The 12,490-nt window shown below is 38.2% G+C and overlaps 1 protein-coding gene across 6 annotated transcripts in view; it reads left to right on the forward strand.

Moving 5' to 3' along the window:
* Positions 1–12,490, forward strand: part of APP (amyloid beta precursor protein) — a 277,800-nt gene that overhangs the window by 45,655 nt on the left and 219,655 nt on the right. For all 6 annotated transcript variants that reach the window (XM_089910361.1, XM_089910360.1, XM_022573753.3 and 3 more), the window contains exon 2: positions 11,687–11,854. In XM_089910361.1, the coding sequence (XP_089766487.1) occupies positions 11,687–11,854 (168 nt within the window). The remainder of the gene's footprint in view (positions 1–11,686; positions 11,855–12,490) is intronic.

Genomic DNA, 12,490 nt, shown 5'->3' on the forward strand with positions numbered 1-12,490 from the left:
GATTGTGGTCTATTTAGTAACATTACTGTTTTTATTAAAGTATTTCCTTTTAAAAACATTGAGTGACAGATATACAGAACAAACTAGTGGTTCCCATTGGGGAGAGCAAAGGGGGGAGGGGCAATCTAGGGGTAGGGGACTAAGAGATACAAACTATTATGTATAAAATAATCTACAAGGACATATTGTACAACATGGGGAATATAGCTAGTATTTTACAATAACTATAAATGGAGTATAACCTTTAAAAATTGTGAATCGCTGTATTGTACACCTGCAATTTATATAATATTGTATAATACAGCAATTATACTTCAATTTAAAAAAACAGAGTGAAAACAAAATACATTTAATTTTTTAAAACCGATGCACTTAAGCAAATTGTTTATCACTTAAAGAGGTATAGAGAAAAAGAAAGAAAAATTAAGAAGCCCACAAAATCAGTCAAATTTAAAGATAGCAGTCGATTGCTGTCTTCTTAAAAGCTTCAGTGCATGTGTTTGGAGCACCATCTTATTTCCCCCCAACTCAGACCTTCGTTTCCAGTTCTAGGAAGTAAAACCAAGAGAGTATGGCTCACCATGCCCTAGCTGAGCCATTTTCTTATCTGATCCCTACCTCATTGAATACATGAAATAGCAAATATTTGTTAGATTTCTGAATATCAATGTGCTGGTTTGTGCTAGTTGAACTAATTGAAGTCCGTACTTTCCAATAAAAATGGCTGAGAGGAAGTGATAAATGTGCAATGAGATTAATGAAAGACAAATGGGTAGTATGTTGACATAAATGTAATTTATTGTTGTGTTGTAAATTTTGTGCTGCCTTATGTCTGACAGTCCAGTAGAAATATAATGCAAGCCCCATATATCATTAAAATGTTTCTAAGAGCCTCATTTTAAAATGTAAAAAGAAAATTAGTTGTAATAATATATTTTATTTAACCCAATTATCATTTCAGCTTATAAAATTATTAATGAGGTATTTTATAATGTATCTTTCATACTAAGTCATCAAAATCTCAACTGGAGATTTTTCATTGGAAAAATTTGATAGAGTGTATAAAATTTACAGTCAGAAGGTAGATTTGCTTACCCAAGTTGTTATCAACGTGCTTTAAAGTTTTTCATTAATAAGGTTGAGTAATCGTTTTTTTAATTTAAATTTACATTAATTACAGTGAACTCAAGCGAACAATTCAGTTCCTCAGTTGAACTAGCTAGTGCTAACCCTCGTTGGACAGTACAAGTTCAGGGTGCACGGCAGTATAGTCAGCCCTGGGTATCCAGGTTTGGCCTCCAAGGAAAGCGTGCTGTGTACCACTTCGTTTTGCTTAAGGTACTTGAGCATCTGGGGACTTTGGTAGGGAGGCACGTAGGGCGGGGCCTGGGAGGGAGGACCTGGAGCAATTCCCCTCCGGGTACTGAGGGACTGTATAACCTTTTTCTTGAGAACCAAGTAATAAGACCCATAGGCTAACAATAGAAAAAGTAGAAAAGCAGATTTTCTGGGAGACCAGTGCCTCAATAAGCTGGGTGGGGATGACATCCAGGTTCTGAGAGGAGAACCCAGCTGTGGGGTTTCACACAAAATATGATTTGAGCGCAAGATCCTACTGCTTAAAAACGTTTGGAAACTGTTAACCTCATCTACGTCCCAACCCAGTTGAGCAGGTGACCCCTTCTGAAACCCTGATGGCTGGTTATCCATCCATTTAAGTGCCTCCTTGATGAGGCTTTTCCTTCCCAACAGCTGTTCGTCACTGGTTTCCTGTTTATAGCTTCTTCCTTGTGAATTTCCTTCTAATGTCTTCTTCCACCCTTATTCTTTCCTATGTTCCTTAGAGTCTTCCGATAAAATTGTGTTTGCCTCCAAGGTAACCTTCCTTTAATTTTTTAATGTTTATCTAAAAATGTGAGTACATCATTCTAGATGTGATTTAACACAGCAAGATTTCCCATGATATTTAGGGCCCTGTATTTGTAAAGCATGAGACTGCATTAGCTTTTTTTTTTTCCTTTTCTTTTCTTTCCATCTCTTAAAACCTTTGGAACTTTTTCTTATGAAACAGCTACACAGCTATGCCTTTCCTGTCCTGTACTACTTCAAAGAATTATTTCAGGCAAAATATAGGATCTTGTGTACACTTTAAAAATTCAACTTGAATTTTTACCTTCTGAAATAATCTTGAGCCCTGATTCTATCACTTAGTACTTTACTTATTCCTGGCAAATGCGTGCCTGTATTAGTTTCTCTTCCTATAAATAATGCTGCAAAGCCACAACCCACCCCAAAATTTAGTGGCTTAAAATAATAATCATTTTTATAGCTCACAGGCCTATGGGTCAGCTGATATTGGCTAAGCTTGGCCAAATTTGATAGAAAACAGTAAAACTTAAGAAACTGAATATGTATAAATTGTCTCATATCTAAAGTGGAGAGGAGTAATAGAATTTGATTTTTCTGTGTTGCATTATGTGCTGAATAATAGCTTATCTGCCCTAGCTGTCAGAACTAATGGAAATCATACTGGAAAATAGTTCAGTTGTTACCATCAAATTTCTTTACAGAGAATGCCATTCAAAACAGCATCCCTGAGGACCCCAATTTCCACATCCTTCAGCTTGCTAGCAATATGACTTAAGTGCAGTAACTCTACAGTGAGATTTTTAGCAAAGCACTGTCATTTGAAATTTGCTCTAATTGCTCTCTACCTATAAACTCTGTGTGTGTATGTGTTTATTACTATTAACACCACCACTACATATTACACAGGTGGCCATATATAGTAGGTATATATACAGGGATATGCATATATAGGTATATGTTCATTGTTGAGAAATTAGAGATTAAATAAGGTAAGCCTTGAAGAACATGCGTTCACAATTTGGAATGTTGGAGATTCTGGACCCCTACTTTGGTAATTCAATTTGCTGTTTCTGATTTAAGGAAAGAACTAGTTTAAGAGAAAGTTTTTTGTTTTCATTTCTGGGGAGGTTTCTTAAAGAGGAAGCTACCAAATGTAACTAGATGTTAACATCTAGGGATTTAAATTTAAGACGTGCAGATTAAACATTTTTTAAACTGGATTTGCTTCCCCTTTACTTGGTCTAAAACTAATTTTTTAAGAACCAGTAACAAAGAACTGCAAAATACTACTATCATCAGGGGAAAAAGTTATTTGAAAATAATATTCAAGAATTGAAAATAAAAAAGCTTGAGAAGTAGTAGCAGGAATGCCACCTGGCTTAGTATGAAAAAAAGTAAGCATGGGTTTTGGAGTAAACAGCCTTGATTAGACTCTTCGGCAGGTTTTGAGCCTCTTTGATTATCTAAGTAGATGTGGAAGTGAATTATCTAGGTTCTTCTGAGTCAAAGGAGATAATGAAGGGAAAGGCCTAAGTAGATGCTTCAGTCTTTGCCCTTAACTCTTTTCCGATCTCCATGTTCACATGATCAAGCCTGATGAGATATAACAATATTGAGAGAGTCAAAATAGTATAAAGATCATGATACTGTATGTTTTTGTATGTGAAACATGCCAGTAAAACTACAAGACAGAATTAAAGAGATAAACATCAAAATGATGTTGAAAAGAATTTGACTGTTACCAATGTCAGAGCACAATAAACACAATTATACATGGTCTAGTATATATATGATGTATATGTGTATATGCATGCAGTTAGAATATAGAACATTTACTGTTTAGGACTAAATGGGCATTAATTGGATCAAAAACGATAGGCAAAGAGTTCGTCATACATGAGGCTCTGTTTTTTTTAAATTCCAGTATTATATCTGCTCTAGGCAGTGGGCATCACTCTTTCTTGGGCCTACCTAAATTCATGCTTTCAACATTGGTAATTAATTCCACGAGTGTTGAATAACAAAGGTTTCTATTGGGAGAACTGATTTTCTACTGTGCACCAGCAGCAAGAATTTATTTACAGGCCTTTGTTATGAATTGGAAGAAATTTGGGGTCAACTTTAGAATATCTATCCTTTAAGCAGAAAAAAAGCTTCATACTGTCAAATGGCAAAACTAAAACAATTTAATAATGAGTTTGTTGTCCATTATTCAAAGGAAGACAATCCATGGATTGGGGGAATACAGTGCCTCATAAGCAGTAGATCACTGTTCTAATGGGATTTGGGACAAGAGCGCGTCTATAGAGCTTTAGAAGGGTCAACACTGAAACGGCATGATTGTCTAGGAGGTCGGGAAGGGAATTTCCTTATAAGGCTAGCAGGTCCTATTTTTAGGGTAAATCAAGCTAGCTTAAGCTGAGTTGGAGGATTGTGATTGGTTTGTTAGGATTTCTTGACAGGTGTGTTTACCTTACGTGCAGGCTGGTATAGGTTTAGATTTGTGATGTGGACCACACCACTGGGATGGCCTTCATTTTTGGGGTCCCAGTATAAGAATTAGCTTTATCAATATTAACAGAGGCCATGGATCCATCAAGGAGCTCTAACTTGTCATTTGAAGCCAGGTCAACAGTGTCCCCAAAAGAATGTCAAATTTCAAGGAGTGAAATATGTGGATTAATTCCCTGAAAGGAATGTTTACTCTCTTCACTCACCTTTTTTTTTTTTTTTTTTCAATTTATTTATTTACTTTTGGCTGTGTTGGATCTTCGTTGCGGTGCACGGGCTTCTCATTGTGGTGGCTTCTCTTTGTTGCAGAGCACAGGCTCTAGGCACGCGGGCTTTAGTAGTTGTGGCATGCGGGCTCAGTAGTTGTGGCTCACGGGCTCTATAGCACAGGTTCAGTAGTTGTAGCGCACCGGCCTAGTTGCTCCATGGCATGTGGGATCTTCCTGGACCAGGGCTTGAACCTGTGACCCCTGCGTTGACAGGTGAATTCTTAACCACTGCGCCACCAGGAAAGTCCCATCTTTTGTCACGCACTTTTGTGGCACATCATTTTTAGCCTGAAACTCGAGCTCTGAAATAATTGTGCAGCACCTAATGGATGTGAGGAACATGGCCGCCTCTCCACACAGGGAAATTGAAGCTGTGTACAGTTTCGGTAATCACATTTCAGTTTTCTGTATGCTTTGATTAGCTCCTGCATTCTTTCTCACCACAAATACATGCACACACGCACAGGGGCAAAACCTTGGAAAATTACAATTTTCCATTTTAATTTGAGAGTCAGCCTGGTCGCATCAACGAAACCTTGATGGTGTAGGTCCAACACCCAGCTCTGCCTCTTCATAATTCTGTGGCCTTGGACAAATCCTTCAGAGCCTTTTCCTTCTGCTTAGAGTTGGGATGGGTGATTTTACAGATCCTTTCAGTTCTGTGATTCTGATTTTAATTTCAGTTCTCCTCTGTTAGAGATAAGATGGGCAATTTCAGGTGTTCTGGTTCTGCTTAAGTTTTGTTTTGTTTTGTTTTTTGGCATTTAAAGGAGAGCCCTACAGATAGTCTTTTCCTTTTGAGAATGAAAATTTGTTGATGTTAAGGATTAAGTGAGGTACTTTATTGGGCCTTGAAAGGGGTTCACACTCAAATCTTCTTGATTGTGATTCTACAGAATAATTACATTGAAAATGGAATATTTGAATGTTTTCAAAGCATTTTCATGGGGTATAATTATATTATGCCCAGGCTAAGGGGAAATTATTTATGTGAGGAAACCAGAGCTGGAATAGAAATAGCATCGCTGTGTGCTTTTTAAAAGATACTCACTATACGAGAAACTGACCCTGAGGAAACTGTGAACTGATTAAATAGTACCAAATAAGTGACTATATGAGGCCAGCTATTCAGACCAGGGAGAAGTTCGTTTAAATGCAGAAACAAGATGGTTTTCATTAGCCACAAACCTTAAAGTTACATAAATCCACGGATGCACTGAGCTATGGATCCGTGCCTTCTCCTTGCCAAGCAAGACTTTTCAGCCAGTGAAACAGAGAGTTCCTTGTTCCCTTTCCCTTTTAGTTGGGACTGTGTGTGGAGGAATGTTGCCAAGCCAGCTCTATAAGGAATTTTGATCTCCTTGATGATAATAAAGAGAAACTTTTTGGGGAAAGGGAACACCCAGTTTGAAAGACAGCAGGAGAACTTGTTTGAGAAGCTGCTTTTGCGCTTGTAAATTGCATTGATTCTAGGTGTAGGTTCGGGGTCACCTCTGCAGATTGGCCCAGATTAGGTATATATGTATATTTGTTTATTTTAATTTCCCCTTAAGCTTTTGGAAAGCCGTTTTCTAGCTAACTTGCTTTTGGAAAGTCCATTTTCACTTGAGTAGCTTGTCTATATAGTATGAGCCTAAAATATTCTTCTGGCTGCAAACGGTTGTTTTTAAAAGATTGACAGCATTTTTAGGTGTAGTGTTTGAGTCTCTGTAGTTCAGAGCATTCTGTAAATAGCCTGTTGTTTTTGAGGCAGTGTGTGCATGTGCCATTGTTTCAGCCTGTTATTCTGCCCGTTGTCACTGAGCACTGTTTTCCCATGGGAAAGCATCTCTGGTCTTATGATGTCAGTGCAAAGTCATTCAGGTTACAAGAATTATCTTCATCTTCAGTCTCTCAGAAATGCAGGGACCATGAATGGCCGTTTATAGCAGGGTGCCAATCTTTTAGGTGTTGTCTTGGATTTCTGCCAAGTAACCTTAAGTTACCTTAGATAGTGTTAAGATGAAAACAACATTAAAATGTAACAGTTATTTAAGTGGTTATATTTCCCATCCACTAAAGCTTTTATATTTCTTTTTATTAAGAGAAATGTTTTTTGTAAAGTTAGGAATAATTATCTTTAGGATAACTTTGACAGGGTATGCATTTTCACTGGCTATAAATAACTTACTCTAAGACTGAAAGATTTAAGTTTTAAGAGCATCCATTTTAACACGTCCTGAATAGGACCTGTGTATGATGTATTAGGCCATTTTTTGAGGCTTCATTCAGAAAAAAGGGATTTGAGTAAACCTGTTGGGCCCTTGGAAGGCTAAGTATTATCTTCCATGTGACCACCTTGGCTGGTGATGGTTTCCTTCTGGATGAATGCCAGGGAGTGGGCTGCTCCTAGCAGCTAGGCTTTGTTTCTTAAATGGGTTATTTGATTCCAGTAAGGATCCTGGGTTGTTTGTCTTGTTTTGATTAACTGAGCCAGGGATATGTTTCTTAAAACCTGAAATTCTTTGCAGGTGGGCTTCATTAAGAATAGAAAAGCTTCTGGTTCAATCTGTTATCTCCCAGCGCCTTACTCTGATCTGGTGTTGGCTCGGGAAAGAATTTTTGCCCAAGAAACATGTCTTTGTGATTGAAGTATTTATTTGTGAAGGGCCTCTTGTAATGTCAAATGTAACAGATATATACGTACAGCCAGTTTTATAATTTCTAGCATAATAAGTTACTCTAAGTATTGAGGAATCAAAGTTTGAACTATTACACAGCTCCATTCTAAGAAAACAGGTCATGTTAATGATCATACTTATTTTTTTAAGTTAATATTAGATCTCATCTGGTAGAAAATCCAAAAGGAACTGAAGCATCTGTTTTCTTGTCTTAGCTCCCATTGTCAAAAGGAAGAGATCATAAGGCAATTAAAGATGTTTTCCAGTAATTTGTTAGGGCCATAATCAATTCATTTGAAGGGAATGGGAGAAAGATTACCACTATTTGGTAGTTGGAACATACAAACATGCAAACAGATGGCATCAAAATAACTGTAAAGTCAAGAAGACAGAAGGATAACAAAGTGAAGAATGGAAGAAATAGAAAGATGTTAAGAAGTCAAGCTAGGAAACAATCGAGAAACAGTTGATGTGTTTGTCAGGTAGGGTGACCAGTTGTCTCAGCTTGCTGGGGAGTCTACCAGTTTTAGCACTAAAAGTCTCACATCCTGGAAACCCCTCAGATCCAAGCAAACTGATCGGTTATCTTATTGTCAGGATAAGGACTTGCCTGACTTACTGCTTTGTCCCCAAAACTATTGGGCCAACCCAATACATCAGTGCCTAGCATGTGTTACATACTCAAACTTACTGAATGAAGAAATGTTAGCTGCTGTCATTTATTATTGTTGCTGTTGTTATATTGGAGTTGCCTCTCAGCAGCTAGGAGGTGAAAGCGTGCAAACACCAAGACTTCTTAAAGTAGGTAAAAGAGAAGCAATGGCCTAATCTTTAGGAATGTCTTATGCTGTGGAATTGAAGGATTTTGAGTTAGTAATGGGATAATCAGGAAAATAAAGAGAGCCAGGGTAGTTGATTGTGACAGAAGCCAAGGGAAAAGACTTCCAAGGAAGAATTCATGTATGGCAAAGAAAATGAAAAGTGACAGGTATTGAAGAAAAAGGCTTTCCTTTCTCAGGAGGTTGTATGTAACCTTTGAGAAAATTGTTCGGATGGTAGGAATGTAAACCAAACTGCAAGGGTCCTGAGAAGCAGGTAAGAAGGTGGTATCAGTGAGTGTTTAAATCACCACCTGCTAGAATTTATTGGAAGTAATGGGAAGATGACAGTTCCTCTAGAGCAGAGGCAGGCAAACTATGGCCCACTGGCCAGATCTGGCCTACTGCCTGTTTTGTAAAGAAAATTTTATCGTAAAGTAGCCACACTCATTTCACATATTGTCTGAGGCTGCTTTTGCATAGCAGCAACAGAGCTGATTAGTTACAGGAGACTGTAGGGTTCACAAAACCTAAAATATTTACTCTCTGGCCTTTTACATAGAAAATGTGCTGACATCCTCCTCTAGAGGATAACAGAATGGAATGAGGTAATTTTTTTCTATTTGCTTTCTTTCAGTAGAGGAGATCAGAGCCTATTTGTGGATGTATTATGGAGCTGGAGAAAAGGAGGAACTTATTGGATATCTACTGCTGTGTAATAGGTTACCTCAAACCTAATGGTTTAAAACAACAAACATTTACTGTCTCAGTTTCTGTGGTTTGGGAATTTGGGAGTGTCTCTCTTGAGGTTTCAGTCATGTCAGCCAGGGCTGCCATCAGATGAAGGCTGATGAGGCTGTAGGATGTTTCCCAGCTCACTTACATTGCTGTTGACAGGAGACCTTGGTTCCTCATCACATGGGCCTCTCCACAGGACTGCCTGAGTGTCTGTACAACATGGCAACTGACCTCCTCCACAGCAAGTGATCCCAGAGAGCAAGGAAGAAACCCTAGTGCCCTTAATGACCATGCCTTGGAAAACACATATTTTTGCCCTATTTTATTTGTTGCTACAGACAAACCTTGATACATTATGGGATGGCCGTGACGAGAGCATGAATCCAGGGAGTAGGGACCATTAGGGGTCATCTTGGAAGCTGGCTACCATGGGGGAGAGAAATTGGTACTTCATTGTTCCTTGAGGGGAGGATATAGAATGAAGGGCCTTTGCATAGACAAGGAGATAGTAACTGTGGAACACACTGTGGAGAGTCAGAGGTACAGAGAAATGTTAAGATGGTGGAGGTAGAATTTATTCAGCAAAATAAATACCAACAGTGGTAAAGGGTCATTAGTCCCTCTGTTCAGTTAGGGGTAAGGCCCCAAGATTCTAAGACTGGAAATCTTTGGGACAGGAATGAATTTGAGCAGAATAAAGTGCAATGGGGAATGCAATGGTGATTTCATTATCAGATTTTAAATTCCTTGATAATGGAATTTAAAACATGGGCAAAGCCCATATTTTATAAACAAGTACATTAACAAATTTTATATATTTATCTATATATTATAAATGTATTTTATGTCCTTCATTGCATCTAAGATAGGGCCTTATCTATAGGTATCTGATCATTATTTGACTTTTTCACAATGTTATTATCTTACTACTTCAGTAAAATGGACAAAATTTATATTCTGATTTTGAGGATCAAAGCATTGAATTTTCTCTTATTCCCTCAGGAAAACTGTGAAACTTACGTTTATGCAACATTCTGCTTAGGCTGCTTCTTTGCATCTCTTGGAGAATGAGCCTCTCAGTTTCTGGCTTGGAAATTGCAGGTGGTGGGCAAGGCCCCAAACTGGGGAGTTGAGGGGTCCTAGCTATTCTGCTGACGATCCGATACTGTGGCCTCAGCTGCTGTTTGTTACATCTGGCAGCAGAGAGGTAGAATTTTACTAAACATGCCATATAAAGTAGAACTAGAAATGCAGAAAATGTTACATGAAACATGGTTTTAGAGATTGTGCCAGCAGCTTTTGCACTCAGGTCTATGATAGGTCTCAGCTAGGTTCAGTACAAGATTATTTTTTTTAAAGGACAAAAATCCTCTTATGGATTTATGGACAAAATATATATGATGATGACTAGAACGGACAGATGTTTGATCTATTTTTACATTTCTGGGGGGGAAGTGTCAGGAAGCTATTTCTTTAACTGAAATCTCTTGGTGTAATTTTAGTGTTGTTTTTTTCCCTCCTGTGAACAATTTTTAGAAATGATACAAGTTATTATAGAATCACCCAGTTCTCCGCTGCATGAATGGCTTCTGTTGGAAGTTAACTCTTCTTAGCATGGATCTCACACATTTCCTCCAAAGCTGTATTTAACAAGGGAGGAATTACTTTGCCACCGTGTCTTTTGATACCTTGGTTTCGCATAACACTTGCACTCCTGTGGATTTATTTTTCATCTTTTGCTGATTTTTTTTTTCTTTTTGAGCTATTAAGTGAGGTAGTATGGATATTTCAGAACTTCCATTTTCCCTTTTAAAAATATTTATATGGGGAATTCCCTGGTGGTCCAGTGGTTAGGACTCAGCTCTTTCACTGCCTAGGGCCCGGGTTCAGTCCCTGGTTGGGGAACTAAGATCCCACAAGCTGTGCCGTGTGGCAAAAAAAATATGTATATATTTACATGAATGTAATACTGGTGGGCAGAAGGGTTTGGAAATACAAAACGGCACCCATTTCAAAGTTATTTTGGCAAAGTGGTGTGTTGCCTGCAGTGGTCATAGCTAAGACCTGTTGAGAGCTTGCTACACAGTAGGTGCTCTGCTGGGCCCTGGGTGAGACTTGTCACCTCTTTGCAGCGTAGCTGAGGAGATGAGACACCAGCAACCTTACTGTACTCTTCAGAGCTGACAGAGTGATAACCAGAGAATGTTCTGGAGAAAACTGATGGAATGGCCAACATATTCATTCATGTTTGTGCTTGGTAAATTCTACAGTAATTTTTCAGTCCAAAAAGTTATGAAGTTGTCACTTGCTAATTAGTAAAGCGCCACTGATACCATGCCCTCAGCTCTGGGAGGTGACATACAGCCTTACTCACAGAGCTGGTCACCATGCAGGGACTTGGCATTGTTCTTTGTGTGAGTCACTTGGAGGTTATTATGAGAATATGGTTTCCTCCAGAGTGATTCTATTTATTTCAGAAAAACATCTGATTTTATTGTCAGGACCTTGCAGTAAGCAAAATGGATAAACTTGTCAATGAAATCTGCCATGGGGGAAATGTATAAGCTTTTCAATGAATAAATTCTTCTCAATACTGCTAATTTCTTCATTTCAATGTTAAAAAACCAACACTGTATTATATGTGGTTGGAGGTGTCTGTAGCATACATAATGCTTAACCCAAAGGAATTCATAATTGAGAATTAGGAGGAATAGAACTATTTTTGGCATTGCTCCAGGCCACGTTTCTCTTTACAGCCCTTCCCCCAGCCTCCACCCCAGAGCTATGGATTTTTGTAACTAACCAAAACTTACTTTTTCAGGTGCCCACTGATGGCAATGCTGGCCTGCTTGCAGAACCGCAAGTCGCCATGTTCTGTGGCAAACTGAACATGCACATGAACGTGCAGAATGGCAAGTGGGAGTCAGATCCATCGGGGACCAAAACCTGCATTGGCACCAAGGAGGGCATCCTGCAGTACTGCCAAGAAGTAAGTCTCCGCTGGTGGCCAGCGGTTCGTGTTGGGTCACATGCACGTTTTTTTAATTGAATTTCTGTTATGTTTGTATTTTATCTGTTGCAGTGAATGTCTTGGTTCCTAATGATTCACCATACCATTAATGTATTTACTTGCTTTAGCCTACAGTATGCATAAATATTTTAAAAATTATGTCATATAATAACCATCAATAAACCAACTGAAATATAATCTTGTATGTCAGATATACTTTAATTTAAAAAAAAAAAGAGAAAAAACTCAACTGAGTAAAGTTTAAGATACCTTGGCTCTTCCTTTTATCTTTAGAGTATATCCCACTGTGGCTAATGCAAAGTATTGTGTTTAACAGTGACTAGGAATTGGGAGATTGGGATTGGCATATACACACTACTGTATAGGGTAACTAATAAGGACCTACTGTATAGCACAGGGAACTCTACTCAGTACTCTGTAATGACCTGTATGGGAAAATAATCTAAAAAAGAGCGGATATATGTATATGTATAACTGATTCACCTTGCTGTACAGCAGAAAGTAACAGAACATTGTAAATCAACTATACTCCAGTAAAAAATTTTAAAAAATAAAATTAAAGTGACTAGAATTAATTTCCTCTATGTTACCAAT

Source organism: Delphinapterus leucas, chromosome 4 (assembly GCF_059928025.1).
Source record: "Delphinapterus leucas isolate spDelLeu-1000000601 "Yukka" chromosome 4, BTC_Dleu_Yukka2, whole genome shotgun sequence".
Classification (NCBI taxonomy): Eukaryota; Metazoa; Chordata; class Mammalia; order Artiodactyla; family Monodontidae; genus Delphinapterus; species Delphinapterus leucas.